The following is an 18,923-nucleotide window of genomic DNA, read 5'->3' on the forward strand; positions in this document are numbered from 1 at the left end:
ATATGAATATGAACAAATGAAAATTGCATGTACTTGCTAGGATTGGACAGCCAGTTTTTAAAGAATAGAATAGAATTCTTTATTGGTCAAGTGTGACTGGATCCATAAGGAGTTTGTCTCCAGTGCGTAAGTTCTCAATGTACAATAAAACAATGAAGTGATAGGTCATAAATCATAGTTACAATCATTAATCATAAGATACAAACAATAAGTGATAAATTATAAGATACCAGTAGGAGAAGATAGTAGGAAAGATTAGAAGAAGAGAAAAGATGAGAAACGAGTAGATGAGAAAGATTGGTCTGGAATAGTACATGTAGTCCTCAATTTATGACCACAATTGAACCAAAAAGTTATGCTGCTGAGTGAGACATTTGTTAATTTTACAACCTTTCTTGCCACAGCTCTTAAGCGAATCATTGCAGTTGTCAAATTGGTTGGTAAGTGAATCTGGCTTCCCCAGTGACTTTGCTTGTAGGAAGGTTGCAAAAGGTGATCACAAGATCTTGACATACCACAACTGTCATGAGTCAGTTGCCAAGCATCTGAATTTTGATCACATGACCATGGGAATGCTCAATGGCCATGTGAAAAATGGTCAGTCCCTTTTTTTAGTGCTGTTGTAACTTTGAATGGTGACTAAGTAAACTGTTGTAAATCAAGGGCTACCTCTATAGGCTCTCTTGCTTGAGCAGGGGGGTTGGACTAGAAGTCCTCCAAGGTCTCTTGCCCGCCCTATGATTCTGTAGTTCTGAAAACAAGATCCCATTACAATGATGTGGTTGCAGTAGAAATGGGTCACTGGCACCATGTTTAGTTTTATGATGGTAGCTTAGGAAAGGATTATTATCTGTATCATGGTTTTAAATCCGGGTAAAAATCCATCTAGTACTTTGAGCTGTCCAAATTAGGAAAAAAAACAAATATTTTTTAGATAAATATGGTGACATGTTCATGTTGTTTATCGTTATGTCAGATAATGCAAATAGAATGTTATAAAATTATTCAAAACTATTATGTAACATATTGGGTTAGCTTAATTTCTAATTTTTTGCTCGTGGGAAAAAATTGTTCAGAGCTGACCATCCCCACTTAATGTTTTATAATACCTATGTTATATTGCATATTATTATTAAAATGTTCTTAAGTCATCTAACACAGCACAAGATAACAAAGAGGTCAGTTAAAATCTCATGCCCTACATTACACCACAAAGGTGTAACATTCCTTGTTTGTACAAAATCATTATGACACATCAGTATCCTCTGTTCCTTCTTTATTCTTCTCTTGGAAGTTAGAGAATGCTAGACTGCTAAAACTGATTATGTCCACTTTATTACTAAATGAGCATAAATAAATCTTACATAACTTTTATATTGATTGCAGTCAGAAGGTGCTACATATCTAAATACGTAGCCTTCTTAAAACCCTTCTCTTACCAAGTAAACTCCTCAAATAAATATGAAATTAAGTATACATTTCCTGCTTTATATTATAATATATATATCTTTAGAAGCCATAGCAGAATGGAGGATATAAGGCAACGATGCCTACCATAACCCTATTAATGTAGGGTAATTTAACAATTGGAAGGAATCTGTTTATCACTTTTGTCAGATATAGTAGTGGCAGTTCTAAATGTGCCAATTAATTAAAATATAAATGTAAAAGCAAATATAAATGGGAAAAACTGAGCTGGTTTTAGGAATAGACCTTTAATCTTTCTCTAAACAACTAGTTTTCCAACTGATGAAATCCTCAGATATACTGAATTGCTTCTTTTATGGTGATATTATTTTTGATACCTTGTTTACATGTACTGAATTGGATAGTTTAGTTTTGACCCTGTGGCCCTTCTCTTTGGTTTCCCAGTATTTCATCATAAAGTATGGCCAAGAATAGCACCAGCTGTAGGTTTTTTTCTTTTAATCTGTGTTGTACATTAATTACCATGGCTGATCCTGCTACAGCACACTCGACTTATATAAAGAGTACCAAGAAGAGGCATATGCGCTTGCTTTTCACCCTGGTGGTCTGTGTGTTTTGGTTGGTTTTGCTGACAAACTTCGACTGATGAATTTACTTATTGATGACATCCGGACTTTTAAAGACTTCACTGTCCGAGGATGCCGAGAGGTAAGGATGTAGATAAAAGTACTGATATAGAAGCTTGTGTGGAAAATATCATTCAAAAGCAGGATCATGGAGAAAAGTTTATAAGCAGATTGAAATGAGGCCAACTTGTTAGACAGCATTGTGCACTGTGTAGTTTGTATTTGTAAGCTATGTGTTTGCATTCAGGGATATACCTTTCTAAAATACAAAACATTCAGGGAAAACAGTTAAAATACCTCTGGTGTCCAATTTCCTGTTGTTATGATTTTAGTTCTAGTCTGCTACATAAGTCTATTTTCCAATTAATCAGTCTGGAGCAGGGGACTACTTGGGCAGGCAATATTAAGAATAGTTTTATTTGTTTGCTTGTTTCTTCATATCCCTTTATTATTTTTTACAAATAACATAAAGTGGCAAACATATCCAACATTTGTTCCTCCTCCTATTTTCCCCACAACAACAAGCCAGTAGGATGAGTTGGTCTGAGAGAAAGTGACTGGCTCAAAGTCATTCAGCTGGCTTTCATGACTAAGGTTGGACTTAAATCCATGGTCTCCCGTTTTCTAGCCAAGTGCCACTAGACCACACTGCCTCTTATCATACTTGAATGATTATAGAAAGACATGTGGAAAATATTTTGGTGACAAAAGAATAAGTTAGTCCTGGAATGATAATTCAGATAACTCAGAGCACACAAAGTATTGGTTTATTGCACACACTATGTTTAAGCATGCTTTTCAAAATACATTGTTTGGTAAGTAGACCAAAGGAATTGGATTCACCCATCGTGCAGTGATATAACAGTGGTTTGCAAGCCCTAATATGTAGGTTCATGCAATATGTTAACCCAACACAAACAATTTATGGATCAATGTGAAATGTAAACCAGTTAATATCTTCTGACAAGAACGAAGGCTTTTGATTAGGGTTTGTCATGGTATAGCTAATTAATGATAATATATATTAAGCCTGGAGCCAAGCCTTGCAGCTGTAGGTAACCTACTAATTTAAATAGGGTCCTGAACTCAAAAGTTATTTTGAAAGCCCTTGTGGGATGCTAAACTACATTGAATATTTAATGTGTAAAAAAGTTAGTGTATAGATCATTTCTTTGACAGGTTTTATAAGAACTCTGAATAATTTTTTTGGATGTTCCTAGACACAATTTAGCTTTTTGAACAAAATTGCTTGTTTGGGGACACTGAAAGAATAGCTCTGTCTGTCAATCAAAGGGGTACAGGATTACTAGATGCTGCTTTCTGCATAGTTTCCAAATTATGTATATATTACTGATTCTCATAGTCTTCTGCTTCTTTCTTCAGTGCACCTTCAGTACAGGTGGTCATCTGTTCGCAGCAGTTAATGGAAATGTGATTCACATTTACTCTGCCATAAGTTTTGACAATATCATAAATCTGAAAGGACACAATGGTAAGGTCAGTGATTAGAGCTATAAGTTAGGTAAAATGCATTTTAAATGCACACAAAAAGAGGGAGTCTCTCTCCAAGTGGAAAGTGAAGAATATGAACTTCCATAAATCTTTTCTCTTTATAATCAGGGAAGAGGGAAAGAAACTCTTCCAGTTGATCAGTAGCAGTTAATGTGTTTCTTTTAAACTATTTAGCCTGGCTGCTTCCACTGGAATGTGTAGGTTTCTTTCCAAGTTCCTCCTGGTCTTGATCCTTCAGTTCCTCTCCTGTTTTAGAACCCTGCAGGAGGAGGAAAGCACTGCATAATTTAGACATGAATATTGCGAAAAACATCAGGCCAAACCAAATAACATAATTAGAAATGCATGTAACTGTCAAATTAAACATGGATCATGTAGATTTCACTGAGAAACAGTACTTTGTCATCATAAATAATAATTTATAGAATAATTGTGAAGCCTTAGAGCTTCCTAACTCTGAATTCCACAGAAGTCTCCTATCCAAGGCACAACATGGCCTTCAAAAAAAAATATTTATTTATTTATTTATTTGGTTTGTCAGTTGCTTACAAGATAATAGGTATAAGTAAAAACATAGTTATGAATACATGGATACATGTAAGAAAAATAAAAAAAATAAAAGAAACAATAGGACAGGGACGGTAGGCACGTTGGTGCGCTTATGTATGCCCCCTACAGACCTCTTAGGAAAGGGGTGAGATCAATAATAGACAGTTTTTCAGTGTATTCTCTGAGCCCTCCAAAATGCGATGGCATATTGTAACGTTCAGTGTGACAAAAGGGGAAACGATTGAATGCATGACTGAAAAGTAATATTACTTGCTTAATTGTAAATATATTTACACGGAAATCCAATTAATCAAGGTTTTTGTCTGGTTTCCTATAGTGCTTTTTGTAGTGCAGCCCTTGGCTTTTCACATAAAGGCAGACCATCTTTATCCTGACCTGCTGTGTTCCCATCAGACTTTCTCATAAGTAAACAGTGAGCACAGGGGTTAAAAACCCACACTACGATTCCAGCCTTAAAACAGAATGAACAGTGGCATAAATAAGTGGGAATAATATAAAGCAGAAGACAGCTTAAGACTAATTGCCTGAATATTGTGCACTCTCATCCTCTTACCTTTCCCTTTCCCCATGCCGTCTTTAGGTACGGTCAGTTGTGTGGAGCATGGATGATTATAAACTGGTATCCTGTGGCACAGATGGAGCAGTATATGAATGGAACCTCCAGAATGGCAAAAGAGAATCAGAGTGCGTACTCAAGTCTTGCAGTTATAGTGGAGTAGCAATATCACCTGATACAAAAGTCATTTTCGCTGTTGGTTCTGATCATTCTATCAAGGAGATTTGTGATTCTTCGGTAAGCCATTGCATACATACAATACATGCATAGATAATAGGGAATAGTGAAATTATATCTCATTGAAATTAGGGTCATGCCCTGAAATCATCTTGTATACATCACTTTCTGTAGTTGAGACTATCTAGCGATGCTAGTTTTCATAATTTTCTCTATGATAATCCAGTTATTAAATTATTTTTGGCATCCTAGATTCTTCCTCCTAAAGATCACAACAGATCAGGGTGGGGTGGGTGGGAAGGAAAGCAGATATGAGGCTTTCACTGTGGTGGGTATGGTTGGTATAAAGTGAATCTTGTTCCAAATAAGATCTTTACTTTTTGCATTGCTACACATAGAAACATCTACCAGTTACAATTACCAAAAGTTGTAATTCTTAGAAGAAATGCTATGTATGTTTCAGATACTGAGAGAAGTGCCTTCTTTTGACGTTACCTACACTTGCATTGTGATAGCTCATAATGGGCGGATGGTATTTACTGGAACGTCTGCTGGGACCATCCGGTCCATGAAATACCCATTACCTTTGCACAAGGAATTCAATGAGTATCAAGCTCATGCTGGTCCAGTCAGCAAGGTAAAGTCTCTGTATTACCTTGACTGCCTGAGCTTTTCTGGGATTTTTCTTTTCTTCATTATCATACTAGTGCCTATGCATTTATAGTGCAATTCATGTCCACATTATGCATCTAAACTAATTGTCTTTTTCTTGGGGATTTGGAAATGATAATAGGATTAGAACGCTCTGTGTGAATCCAGAAGTCAGTGATCACAACAATAACAATGTGGTGTTATTATTTTATTTCTATGAAAGTCAAGATTAAACATAAATACTACAAACTTATTAAGGCCTTATTGAATCTGGTAGAATGTACCTCTTAAACTAGAATGTACACATGGCACTGCAGACTTCCAGACTGAGTCAGCAGCATTTATTTCTTCAATTTTTAAAAAGAGACCTAGCTGACAATAAGTTGCTTAAGCTTTCTTTACATCCAGAATCTCATTATATAAAAGATGCACAATATTCTAGAAGTGCAATAAAATATTCAATGATGATTGCTGTTTTATGTACTTACTTGCAATGGAAAAGCCATTCAGAGGTAAGAAAAGAATTAGGTAGAAAACCTCCCTTCGTATCATTTCAATCCAACAGGGACATCTTTACTATTACTATTGTCTGCCTTTCCTTTTACTCAACCTGTCTCAGAGTTAAGGAAGCTTCTTTTTTTAAATTTCTACAGATATCCATAACATCTGATGATCAGTTTTTGTTAACATCTGCAGAAGATGGATGTATAATTATCTGGAAAGTATATGACAAAGAAGGACGGGGATTGAAAAGGGAGAGAGAGGTACCATATTCTGATGAAGTTTTGATTACTAGAACAGACATGGAAGAGAAGGTCAGTATAACTGCAAGGTATTGATTTGAGAATCATTACTATATGTATTTCCAAATGAAAAAGTTTAGATTATCATAAATCTGAGAATCAACAAATGTTAGTCAATAAGCAGCATTCTGAATCATAGCAGAGATATAGCAGAAGTTAAAATGGAGTCTATATTGTAAGATTTAGATGTTGATGACCTAAAACTTAGCTCCTAAGCCATACTGCTCTATGTTTTTAGGAAATGTTGTAGGTATTAGAGAAAACACAGGTTTATTTTTGCCTATATATGTGCAATTGCAAAAAACATATGATATTTTGATTCATAGTTTTTCAGGAACCCATAAAAACTGTATGTATATGTTCTGTCTCACCTTTCTTCTTTCCCAAAAGATGAAAGAGTACAAACTCACACAAACACAGGCAGGCAAGCTGGCTCGGACTTCACAGAGTTAATTCTTTGGAACTGATAATGTCCTTGGCATTCCAACACGCTCTGCCTGCCAAGTCCGAACTGATAACAAGTAAAAAGCTACTCACAGAAAATTACAAGGCAGACCACAAAAATCATTCACAAAGAAAACCTGAAGTAAGATTAAACTTTGTCTCGTACAAAGTTCCAGCCGACAACACACCCACTTTTATCCCCTGTGGGGTGTGGCTCAATGACTCAGCTCACTCTCTGACCCTCCCACGCCTCCTACGTTGCTGCTCACGTTTCTCCCTACGACGCTGCTTAGGATCAAGCCAACATTCTTCCTCTTGACTCCCTGTCAGGGGCTGCTCCGATATGCCTTCCTCCTGATTAATCTCAGGCTGTTCCTCTTGGTTGTCTGATGAAACCTGGGGCATTATCAGGGAGGAAGGCATTGCCAGAGAGGAAGGTCCTGGTGAAGAAGGCATTCCCAGTTCCTCCTCCTCATCTTCCAAGTCCTCTTCCTCTGACAGCACAGGCTCGGGAATCGGAGCCACAACATGTATATATGTAACTAAATAGATCACACTCATATTAACCTGGAAACATGTATAACAAATGTCAGTGGAACCTCTAAAGATTGTACTATTAATCCATATATTAACAGCAAGTTGCAATGCTCCATAGCAATAGGATAGCATTGTGATAATGATAAGCTGTCAAGTTGGTATCTGTTGAGGTAATTCCCCGTTAGGAGAATGAGTGCACACAGGGAGACGTGGTGAGAGTGGTGAAGAATAACACACAAACAACACACAGCCACACTGTATAGTAAAATGTAGGTTTTTACTTCCAGTAAACGTTTAAACAAAGTCCAAACAAGCAGTCCAAGTCATTCACAGTTAAAGCAGTCAGTTTTCAGTCCAGGGATAATCCAAATATCAAAGTCCAGTAACAAAAACAGTTCAGTAACAAACTTATATCAAATCCAAGAATAACAGTCAGTAGGAACGGCAACACTCTCCAGAAAAAGACAACAGAACAGAACAGGACAAAACAACCCAGGTTTCTGGCTCCATCTTATGGCCATTTGAGGAACCACACCCAATTACAGTTTTAGCATTCTCTTAAAGAGACAGTATTAAAATGTCTATCCTGGTTTATATATTTTCCAACCCAACTATTAGGTGACTTACATTCCTAACATTCTCCCCTTTGGGTAGGACAATATATACAACCTTACATTCTAAGTCCATAATCCTCACAGCAAGCCTTATGCTTTACAGAGCCTTGGGCTTTTGTAAAATGAACTGCGATGTTATTTTCTGACATACAGTATTCCAGCTTAATCATCTTACTTTGCACACATTGTCTCACATTTAAATATCTTAAATCTGTGTGTTTTGATCTTGTCTTAACAGCAATATTTGAAGCCGTCTGTATTGCTGATTGGTTGTCTTCACAAACAACAATAGAATCTGTTACATCAATTCCCATGTCAATTAATAGTTGCTTATAATAAACTAAATTTGTACATAATAAAGACAAACATGAGAATTCAGCCTCCATTGTTGACAAACTTAAATGTTTTTGTCAAATAGACCTCCATCCAATCAACACCTTTCCCAATAATACTACAGTACCTGATGTAGATTTACATGTATTTATGTCTGTAGCAAAACTTGCATCAGCATATGCAGTTAAACTCAGTTCATTCTTAGGCTCCAAATACAATGCATAATGCATTGTTTGTTTCAGATATCTTAACACATGCTTAGCAGCTTGCCAGTGCCTTTCAGTTGGCTCAGCGTTAAATCTTGCTAATTGGTTAACACTGTATGCTATATCTGGCCTTGACCAATTACTGAGATAAGATAAACTACCAATCAAGGACTGATAAATGTTCTTATCAAAAACGGGACTTTGAACATCACTATGGTTAAACTCCTGGCTCACCGGTGTTTTAGCCGGTTTACAAAGTTCCATTTTAAAACTTTTTAGTAATTGGTTAATTTTATCTGCCTGTGAGATTTTGTATCCTCCCCTAGTTCTATCTATCTTTAAGCCAAGATATTGTTTGATTTCTCCTAACTGTTTTATTCTAAATTTCTTCTCTAACAGTGATATTATTTTAGTAGCTTTTTGTTCAGTTTTGGTGATTAATGCTATGTCATCAGTAAACAATAGCAACAATGAAATTACACCATCACTTTCTCTTTTAAACAAACATGGATCAGCCATGCCAGCTACAAAACCTATCTTAGTTAATTCCTTAAATATACACTGGTTCCACTCATATCCTGATTGCTTCAAGTCATAAAGACTCTTTTTCAATCTCCAGCAATCAGTTGTATTATCATTTTTAATACCTAACATAGGATAGTAACCCACAATTAAACAATAAACAGCTGTCTCTGTATATAGTACTGTGCATTCACACCAACTCTCAGTTATCTGAGCCAGGTATGGCCTGGGCCCATAACCAGTGTTGAGGTAATTCCTAACAGTATCAACTCTTAATAACCAGATAGATTTTTTTCAGGAGGCTCTGTCCCCAATCTGGTCTTTCATATCTACAAACAGTGCAGCCAACGCCACTATAATTGAGTCCATCCACATTGTTGTTTGTCATTCTTTTCTTCTCTTTCTTTCTACCTTTCCCAGTACAGTATTATAGATTTCTCCAAAAGTTAGTTCTTTTACATGTGCCCACACTAGGATAATCTGACCTTGATCATCTGTGCCTCAAGTGAGAATTCTGGATTGATTGCTTTGATGATTGACTCCATGGTATTTTCAAGTGTCCTCTCCAATACCAGAATTCAAAAGTGTGAATCCTGTTTCTAGTCTGCTTTTCAAAATCTGATTTCCATCGAGTGTTACAGGAAAAATCACTGCCTACATTTTAACCTTTGTTAAACACATCTTGGCATCTGAATGCCTTTTCCAAAGCCTTCATGGCTACTGTACCATGCTAGTTTGTGACGTATTTCTGAACTGCTAGTTCCTTTACCATTCATGATAACAATATACCGGTAGGATCACACCATTAATATAGGAAACCAGTTATACTTATGATAGATAACATGCACAATCATTACTTTAATGTCCATGTATAAATTTAAATATTTACACATTGATTTCTTTTACTAACAATTTTACAATTTCTTATCCCGCAGTCTCAGGTTATGCTAGAACTAAAAACACGGGTAGAGGAACTAAAGATGGAAAATGAATACCAGCTTCGTCTCAAGGATATGAATTATAGTGAAAAAATAAAGGAATTAACTGAGAAATTCATCCAGGAAATGGAATCATTGAAAACTAAAAACCAGGTGTGGCTCAAACATCAATTGCATCTCTATGTATATTATTGCATTACTCTGTTTCCAATCATGCAGTCAGTTAAATAAATTAAAAGTTGTCGATAAATTTCAGATGTAAATGTTATCCGTCTATATTTCAGGTTCTGCAAACAGAAAAAGAAAAACAGGAAATACAACACCAGGATCAGCTTTCAGAACTAATAGAGAAACAGTCAAGAGAGGTGCAAGATTTAGGTTAGGAGAATCTGATATAACTGAATGAAAGTTTCAGTCTTTATAACAAAATATAACAATTTTATGTATAGGTAACACATGCACATCTTTCAGGTTTAAACTTTATCATGCCAAACAAGTAATTGGAGTTGATTTTATTTTTCATTTATTTTTATAACTTTCTTGGTTTCCCTGATAATGAAGGGGAACACTGCTCATGCATAATAAGCTTTTTCAAGAATATTTTCAAAGCATCTGTTCCTGAAAATCATTCACATTTATTTTTCCTTTTTCCCTGCCCTAATGGTTAAAATTTGTGCAGTTTCTGTAATAACCATTTATCTTGAAGCTCCTAAACATTTAGCTAGGAATCCTCTAATATATCATTCCTGTCTTCATTTTCTGCACAGGGAGTGGATTTAAAGAAATTTCCACTTTTATTTATTTATTTATTTATTTATTTATTTTTATTTATTTATTTGATTTGCCAATTGTTTACAAGATAATAAGTATAAGTGTATACATAGTTGTGAATAGATGAAATGGGTACATATAAGAAAAATAAAAGAAGAATAAGAGAAACAATAGGACAGGGACGGTAGGCACGTTGGTGCGCTTATGCACACCCCCTACAGACCTCTTAGGAAAGGGGTGAGGTCAATAGTAGACAGTCTAAGGTTATTTATGATCTTATCTTGAAATAAACAAAACAACTGAATAGGAGAGTTTAATGTAGACATAAAGTTGCCAGAAATAGAGTTCAAAGCTAATAGTGATTTAGAAATAGTGCAAAATGTAGGAATATGAATTTTACAAAGACAGATTCTAAAAGATATGGATTACAATACTAAAAATGCCCCTTCATTACTAATTTGTAGGCAACTTTATAGTGCTATTTTTAAACTCCATTTTTAAAAATTACTCTGGTGTTTAGAATCTGGAAATAACCAAAAGCTGCTGCTGGAATATGAAAAGTACCAGGAACTGCAAATGAAATCCCAAAGAATGCAGGAAGAATATGAGAAACAACTTCATGAAATGGAAGAGAACAAAAGCCAAGCACTTGAGGAACTGACAGAATATTATGAGGCAAAGCTGCTTGAGAAAGGAACTTTACTGGAAGAGGTATAACCATTATTATTATTATTATTATTATTATTATTATTATTATTATTATTATTAGTAGTAGTAGTAGTAGTAGTAGTAGTAGTTTAAAAGCGGAATTGAAGCAAGTATAACACACCTTTCAATGTGCTGTATTCCTAGCTAATTTTGGTACAATTTTGTATGATCTCATTCTTGAATTATTTTGAGAATAAGAAAAAGGCAGTGTGCATACAACACATAGAAATACTTAAAGTCATTACCTAATCACTTCATTTTTTTTATTTATGTACTATTTAGTGTATGCTTTTATTGTCAACTGTGTGATTTTGGTTGATTGGAGTGTTAATAAAACTCTTAAAAATATATATTTGTAACAGTTCTTCCAAAAAGATACCCTCCAATTAGGTTCTGACTTATACCACTTTGCCTTTATAAATATTCCTTTTTTAAAACCAGTGGCTTGTAAGCATTCCAGCCCCTGAGAAGGGATGCTAACCAGAAAATTCCACAACTTAAAATGCTAATTTAAATATTTTCAGTTGTGTTTCCAATCATATATCTAGAAAAAGATGTCTTAACAAGCATTGGCTGAACCACATTAAAGGTGTGTTCAGTTTTAGTCTTAACTAAAATTAATACTGAACTCCCATGTTATTCAAGATTTCCATATCTAATGACTGCCAAGGTTAGTGATTGTAATTGAGCTCTATATCAGAAGGCACTAGCAAATAAGGCCTTCAGTCCCATAACATCATGCTGCTGCTTTGGCACCCCCAGAATACTGTAGCCTATATTTTTCAGGATCTTGCTTTTTCCAGGCCACTCTTAAGACTTCATTTGTTTCCCCAAGCTGTTTTGCCTAGGTTTTACTTTTTTTTATTCATCTAACAGGCTCAAGATGATGCTAGACAGCAACTTAGAGAATTTGAGGAAACTAAGAAGCAGATTGAAGAAGATGAGGATAGAGAAATTCAGGATATAAAAATTAAATATGAGAGACGGCTTCGAGAAGAAAGGGAATCCAATCTGCGATTAAAGGGGGAAACAGGAATCATGAGAAAGAAGGTCTGCCTAGTATTTTCTGTTTTTTTGTGCTTTTTTGAGCATTGTGTATGTATGTATTTAAAATCAATAGCAGGCACACTGTTTTCTCTGCTAATTTGGCAATCAAGATAGCATACCACATGAATAAATTATTTAAGACTAAATAAATAAAAATATTTAAAACACCATAACCTTTAAGATCCAAGCACCTGTTAAAATATTTATAATAAAAACTTATTGAAAGAAGAGTCAGCAAAAATCACAGTAATAGTTATTAGACTGATTACTACCCATGTTTTATCTTAAATCTAAGTTTTGTAGCTCTCATTCAGTCAGGTTGATGCATTCACTGAGGAAGTAAAATGAAAATTAGACATGGATATTGTTAGTATTTTGATGACATATTACAAATTGCTTTTCTCCCCAAGTCTTCTATTACATATTAGATTTTTACCAACTATTAAGATAAACTTAAAATCCTGCTGTTCTCCAGAGGCTAAATCCCTTGGGAGATTGCTGTCAGGAAAAATCTACAGCAGAAAATAGACCTTTACATTCTATCCATTTCTAGAAAAACATTTACAGTGTATCCCAAACCCTTCCCTGAAGTTAGACCTAAATGGAAATTCTGGTATGGGTAGCATACCAGAAAAATCTATGTTAAATCTGAGTTTATATCAGGAAAAAGAACCTGAATTTCTTATTTGCATTGTTTTTTTTTCCATAGGCTTTTCAAAAAATATGTCAATTTACATTTTAAAGTAATTATGTTTTTAAAGTAATTATGTAAAGTAAGAAATGTTTAAATTTTAGGTTCTTTTTATATATAGTTACCGAAAGTACATTGAGAATGTTTTTGAATACAGTATGATTTTTAGTGCAATAGCTTTCTAAAAGGATATGAAGATGTCCAGTTTGCTATAATTTTAATTGATTGTTGCAAGTGATTATTTTGTTGCTGTTACAGTACTGCCAGAAACACTGACTCATTGTTTTCAGCTTGAAAGATAACACATTTTTTCAACAGTTTAACAGTCTCCAAAAAGAGATTGAGGAGCGATGCAGCGATATTGAGGCAATGAAGTTGGAGCAGCAAAAGCTTCATGGGATTATTAAGGCTTTAGAGAAGGATATTATGGGGCTGAAGAGAGAGATTCAAGAAAGAGATGAGACCATCCAAGATAAAGTAAGTTGACTGGGTAATTTTATCTGAGCTACACATCCCAATATCTTTTTACAATGTTGATGCTCACCTAAAATCCTCAGTAGTCCTCATACAGAATTAGCCTTCAAATGGAAGAAAAGTTTTGTTCAGGATCAACTCATCCCATTCTAAGGGGCATTGCTTTGAGTTCTTTATAGTTTCTCTAATATTTCTGATTGGTAGCACTTTTCTCCTACAATGTCCTTTTCAAATCACAATGGATTGCTTTTCTCCGATGAAAATCTGAAATGTCCCTACTGCTTCTTAACTACTTCCCCCCCACCCCACCTTGTCTGCTTTAGGAAAAGCGAATTTATGATCTAAAAAAGAAAAATCAGGAACTGGAAAAATTCAAATTTGTATTAGATTACAAAATTAAGGAGCTGAAGAAACAAATAGAGCCACGTGAGAATGATATCAAAGCCATGAAGGAACAGATCCAGGAGGTGAGAAATAAATAATGCTTGCTGATCTTTGAGGCAAGCATTACCATGCTTCCCCCCACCAACCCCAAGCATTGTTCATTTTTTTGGTTTCTCCCATTTCTATCTTCTTTCCACAAAAATGTTATGAAGAAGGAAGGAAAAAACCAAACGGAAGATCAAAAGCATCCTTTTACTTCCTCCAGCACTACTTGTTCTTATCGACCCAGGGATTCAAGAAGTGTAAAAACAAATGCAGTTTTGTTGTTCAGTTTCTGAATTAACAGATTTTTACTTTTACACACACATACCTCTAATTAACTCAAAGAATAGCTGGTTAAATCAGATTTGAGGTACTGAGGCAGGACTCCTATGGCTTATGTAATGGCTCCAATTCCATCTTGGTACTTTTCTCATGTTTTTTTGTTCAAATTAGTGTTACTGTCTTATCCAGTCACTATGTATTTTTTTCCAGAGAAAATGTTACTGTATTTAGTATTTATTTAGGAATGTTCAAAGTCAATAAAGAAATAAAGAAACGTTTTGAAGAAAATGGCAACAGATTCAATCATTTAATGTAATTTATAAATTGTGGGCTCTGTGTATGACTGTATCTATGCATGCTGTATGTTAATATAGATATACAATGCTATTGCCCAATAGCTTTTGATTAGTAGTATTAAAGGATCTCTGTTTGAAAGCACCCCATATCAGGTTACAGACTTTATGTAATATTTTATTGTTTCTCATGTCATCTCTTCAGATGGAGGGAGAGCTGGAACATTTCCATAAACAGAACACACAATTGGAACTAAACATAGCTGAACTGCGGCTAAAGCTGAGAGCCACAGATCGTGAGATGCACAAAGAGATGCAGAAAGTGCGTGAGCATATTAAGAGTGAAGAAAGTGTTCATTGAATCACACCAAGGGCTAGAAATGATAGAGAGTCAAGAATTGCTTCCTGAAAACTACAGTTACCGTATTTGCCGGCGTATAAGACGACTGGGCGTATAAGACGACCCCCCAACATTTCCACTCAAAATATAGAGTTTGTTATATACTCGCCGTATAAGACTACCCCTCTTCCACACACCTTCCACTTTTGCACTTTTTTTTTTTTGACGCACTTTTCTGCTTTGGACAATTTTGAAATGAGCTAATCCAATTTTGAACCAAGAATATGCAAATAGCTATGGAGTTTAGAAATGAGTTTTAAAAATATTTTCATTGCTTACCATTAAGCGCAAAATATGTTGTAAATAAAATGAGAACACAGGAAACGTTCTCTTCTCAATACAGCTGATCTCTCTCTCTCTCTCTCTCTCTCTCTCTCTCACACACACACACACACACACACACACACCAAAAACCGGACACTGAAAAGGCTGCCAAGGAACAGTATATTCAATGCCTTCTCTTTAATCAAGAAACAAGGAATTCCTTAGAATCTTTTTTTTCCCCCAAATGGAGGTAACACTTTCATTCAAAAAGTCTTCCACTTCCCTAAGGAAGGGGGGGAAAGGTGCGGCGTGGCGGCCCCCACACCACACCCCCCCGCCCCCAGCCTCCTCCGGCTGCCCACCAAGGGGGTGGGTCCTCCGGGTAGCACCCCCCTGGCGTTTGGGCAAAAAGCGTTTGGTAATATGAAATGTTTGCATCTTATTTTCCCAGGAGACAATTCCCAAATTCTTTCACATTATGGCCATATTATACTTTCCGTAAACACCGCCTGCATATTTATTCATCATTATTAATTATTAAGTCATCTAGGATGAATTTTAAATGATGGAAGCCTATTTCAACTGGTCCAAGGATTAATCAATTCAAAATGATATGCTGAAATATTTACTTGGTTTTCTACCATGTTCCTTTTGACAGGTGCCATTTGGTTGGTATGAATTTTACAAAAACATGTATGCCTTTATTTGGGTCACAGCAAGGAAATGTATCAAAGGGAGCAACATTCTGCATGTTGCCTTAAATATTTCTTTGATTGCAGGAGCGAGATATGGAAGCACTTGTCAAGAGATTTAAAACAGATATTCACAACTGTGTAGGCTTCATCCAGGAGCCTAAGAAACTAAAGGAGTCCATTAGAGATATTTATGAGAAGTATGTACAGAAGGCAGATAGGGTGAGTAAGGTTGTACATCAATATAAATCTGGTCCAATTTACTCCTCTTAATAGGTTAGTATTTTTAAAAAATCTGTTTTTTTAAAAAAACATGCATACAGATATATTTTCCCCCTCTATATACCGCTGACAGAGAAGCTGTATGCAATTTCTCCTAAAGTAGTGGGTATTTACATAGGTGTCTTGACTGATCTTTTTTTAATGCTTACATCTTTGATATACATTATTTTCTTGTCATATGATTTCCTCATAGAACCCAAAATTGCAGATGGAGTTTAGCAGACTTGCTGTTCAGTTATGAACAGCAGATCTCTTTTACATCCCTAATAATTGAGAGTCGTATCCCCGTTTGTATCCCACAAACACAAGCTTATTTGAGCTCTTGTTTCTTCAGGTGGAAATTGTTGGAGTTGATTCAGACTTGCATCAGGAGTATACACGGCAGCGAGAGCATCTTGAACACAACCTAGCAACACTGAAAAAGAAAGTGATAAAAGAAAGTGAGATCCATCGTGCAGATTATGTGCGCATTATGCAGGTACAAACTCAGATTTAAAAAGTGAAGTTTAGGTTTTTTTTCAATTGAGGGAAATTTCAATGAGTTCTTTGTACAAACTCAAAACAGACATTAATTATTTCCAAACTCAGAAGATATATCTGAGTCTCATGGATGATATCCAAATATATTAATATGAAATGTAACTGGGAAGGGAGAGAGAATATATTGAAATTTGGTTGCAGAAAATGATATTTTCTTCAGGTGGCAGATGTGAAGAACACAGGGTCATGGATCTATGTCCATTGTATATCAAGTTTAAGGCTTGATATTTTGTATATACTTTAGCTATATTTTTATGGATTGTTGTAAGCCACCCTAGAACCATTACCTGAATTAGATGGCCCTATAAGTCTAGCAAGCAAGCAAGCAAGCAAGTAAGAAAGAAAAGATCATGTTCACTATGCTAGTCAACAACTGTGCCAGTTTAAACTGTGTTGTTCTTGACCCTATAGGAAAATGTAAGTCTTATTAAGGAAATCAATGATTTACGGAGAGAACTGAAGGTTACTCGCTTACAAGTCCATGACCTCCAGTCAACTCTGAGCCTGCTTAAGAAGCACAAGAAAGCAGGACCACAACCCCCAGGTGATTCCTGTTTTTTTAACTATCACTCTTTTCTACTTTTTCATAGCAAGTAATATTCTGTTTTTTTCTTGCTGCTTTTCAGTAGAGGCTCTGAGGCATGAAATAGATAATGAAAACCAGTTTGGTATAGTGGTTAAGATGCTGGTCTAAAAACCTGGAGACTGAGTTCTAGTCCCATCTTAGGCATGAAAGTCAGTTGAGCGACTTTGGGCCAGTCACTCTAAGCCCAATCCACCTCACAGGGTTGCTGTTGTGGAGAAAATTGGAGGAGGAAGATTAGGTTTATCTGCAAAATCTAATCTAATAAAAAATGCGTCTTTGTACTGGATTGTCACTCATTAGTGCTATTAGTTAGGTATTTTTGAATTGCTGAAAGAAAAATTTAAATCTCTAATGTAAATCTGGCATTATTTTATTGTAACGATTTTATGTAGATCGGACTCAGCTTAAACATAAACACATTAATTTCATTGTATTTTGTGATTAAGTATATATGAGCATTCTAATCACCAAGAAGAGTGGTTTCAAAGTTGTATGTGGAACCAGATGATTGAAGCCCCATCCTGCTTCATCTGGGTATATTGTGTGTAACACATTTTAAAGAGGGACAGGGCTTTGATTACTCAGACCTACAATTTTGAAGTCAGTTTTTATTGCTATGGACCTCCCTGTAGATAGTTTGACTAGCAAGCAAGGAGATGGAATAAAGTCTCTGCTTACGAAGTTCAAGCCAACCATTACTGCTCAGCCCAACCAGGATTCGGTCTAAGGTTAATATAAGGAAAATGCAGCATATGACTTACCTGGTTTCTTGGAGAAACAAAATGTAAATGTGATAAACACAAAATGACTAAGAATCATAGATTTGACTATTTCCTATTTGTGTATGCCAATATTCTTATAATCCAACTCTTTTTGTAAGGATTTTTTTCCATTAAACCACTTATATGAGAGTGAACAGTCATGTCTGTTGTTTCAATGGTGGCGGAACTGCAAAATCAAGCAATACAAGGCAAAATTCATAGGAAGGACAGGCGAAAGAAGCAACAGAATTAAAATTACAGTGGATATATGGTGAAAAGAGAATTGCACCTTCATGATGAGGGTACTCATCTGCTTCAGTGACTTTTTAGTTTGTACTACCTAACTTATTGGCCAACAGATGGCGATAATAAGCAATCAGTGGAGACTTTGCACTCAAATAGCTGTGGATTAAAGAAAGCTACTACCTTTTTCCTCCAGTACAGGTGATCTTTGAGTTATGAATGTAATGGAGCCTGCCCGTTGCATTTGTAACCCGAGGATTCGTGGGAGTGAATCTCATACCATGAATGGGATCACTCCCTCCTTTCACCCAGACATTTGCTAATCGAATGCGAGGCTTGTTAAGTGCACACAAGATGTTTCGGGGGGAAGACCATGGGAGAGTGGGGCTAGTGATGGAACAGGTCACCTGCCTATGACCACCCAAGGCCTCCCTGACCCATTGAAATACTCATGCTCCCACAATTGCTTCCCCCTCCCTCCAACCTGCTGCAACAGGTCACTTACCTTGTGAAGATCTAGCAAGCAGCCTCCTCTCCAACCTCTCA

General features: G+C 35.8%; 1 protein-coding gene across 1 annotated transcript in view; it reads left to right on the forward strand.

The window, feature by feature from the left end:
• Window positions 1-18,923, forward strand: part of CFAP57 (cilia and flagella associated protein 57) — a 28,183-nt gene that overhangs the window by 6,463 nt on the left and 2,797 nt on the right. Inside the window, exons 7-21 of the mRNA XM_026678066.2 lie at window positions 1,971-2,136; window positions 3,438-3,551; window positions 4,717-4,929; window positions 5,333-5,506; window positions 6,174-6,335; window positions 9,915-10,070; window positions 10,202-10,295; window positions 11,209-11,399; window positions 12,273-12,446; window positions 13,453-13,611; window positions 13,932-14,075; window positions 14,815-14,931; window positions 16,053-16,187; window positions 16,582-16,725; window positions 17,199-17,331. Coding sequence (XP_026533851.1) covers window positions 1,971-2,136; window positions 3,438-3,551; window positions 4,717-4,929; window positions 5,333-5,506; window positions 6,174-6,335; window positions 9,915-10,070; window positions 10,202-10,295; window positions 11,209-11,399; window positions 12,273-12,446; window positions 13,453-13,611; window positions 13,932-14,075; window positions 14,815-14,931; window positions 16,053-16,187; window positions 16,582-16,725; window positions 17,199-17,331 — 2,276 coding nt within the window. The remainder of the gene's footprint in view (window positions 1-1,970; window positions 2,137-3,437; window positions 3,552-4,716; window positions 4,930-5,332; window positions 5,507-6,173; window positions 6,336-9,914; window positions 10,071-10,201; window positions 10,296-11,208; window positions 11,400-12,272; window positions 12,447-13,452; window positions 13,612-13,931; window positions 14,076-14,814; window positions 14,932-16,052; window positions 16,188-16,581; window positions 16,726-17,198; window positions 17,332-18,923) is intronic.

Source organism: Notechis scutatus, chromosome 3 (genome assembly GCF_049901735.1).
Source record: "Notechis scutatus isolate UNSWTSFEM ecotype Mainland chromosome 3, rNotScu1.2, whole genome shotgun sequence".
Classification (NCBI taxonomy): domain Eukaryota; kingdom Metazoa; phylum Chordata; class Lepidosauria; order Squamata; family Elapidae; genus Notechis; species Notechis scutatus.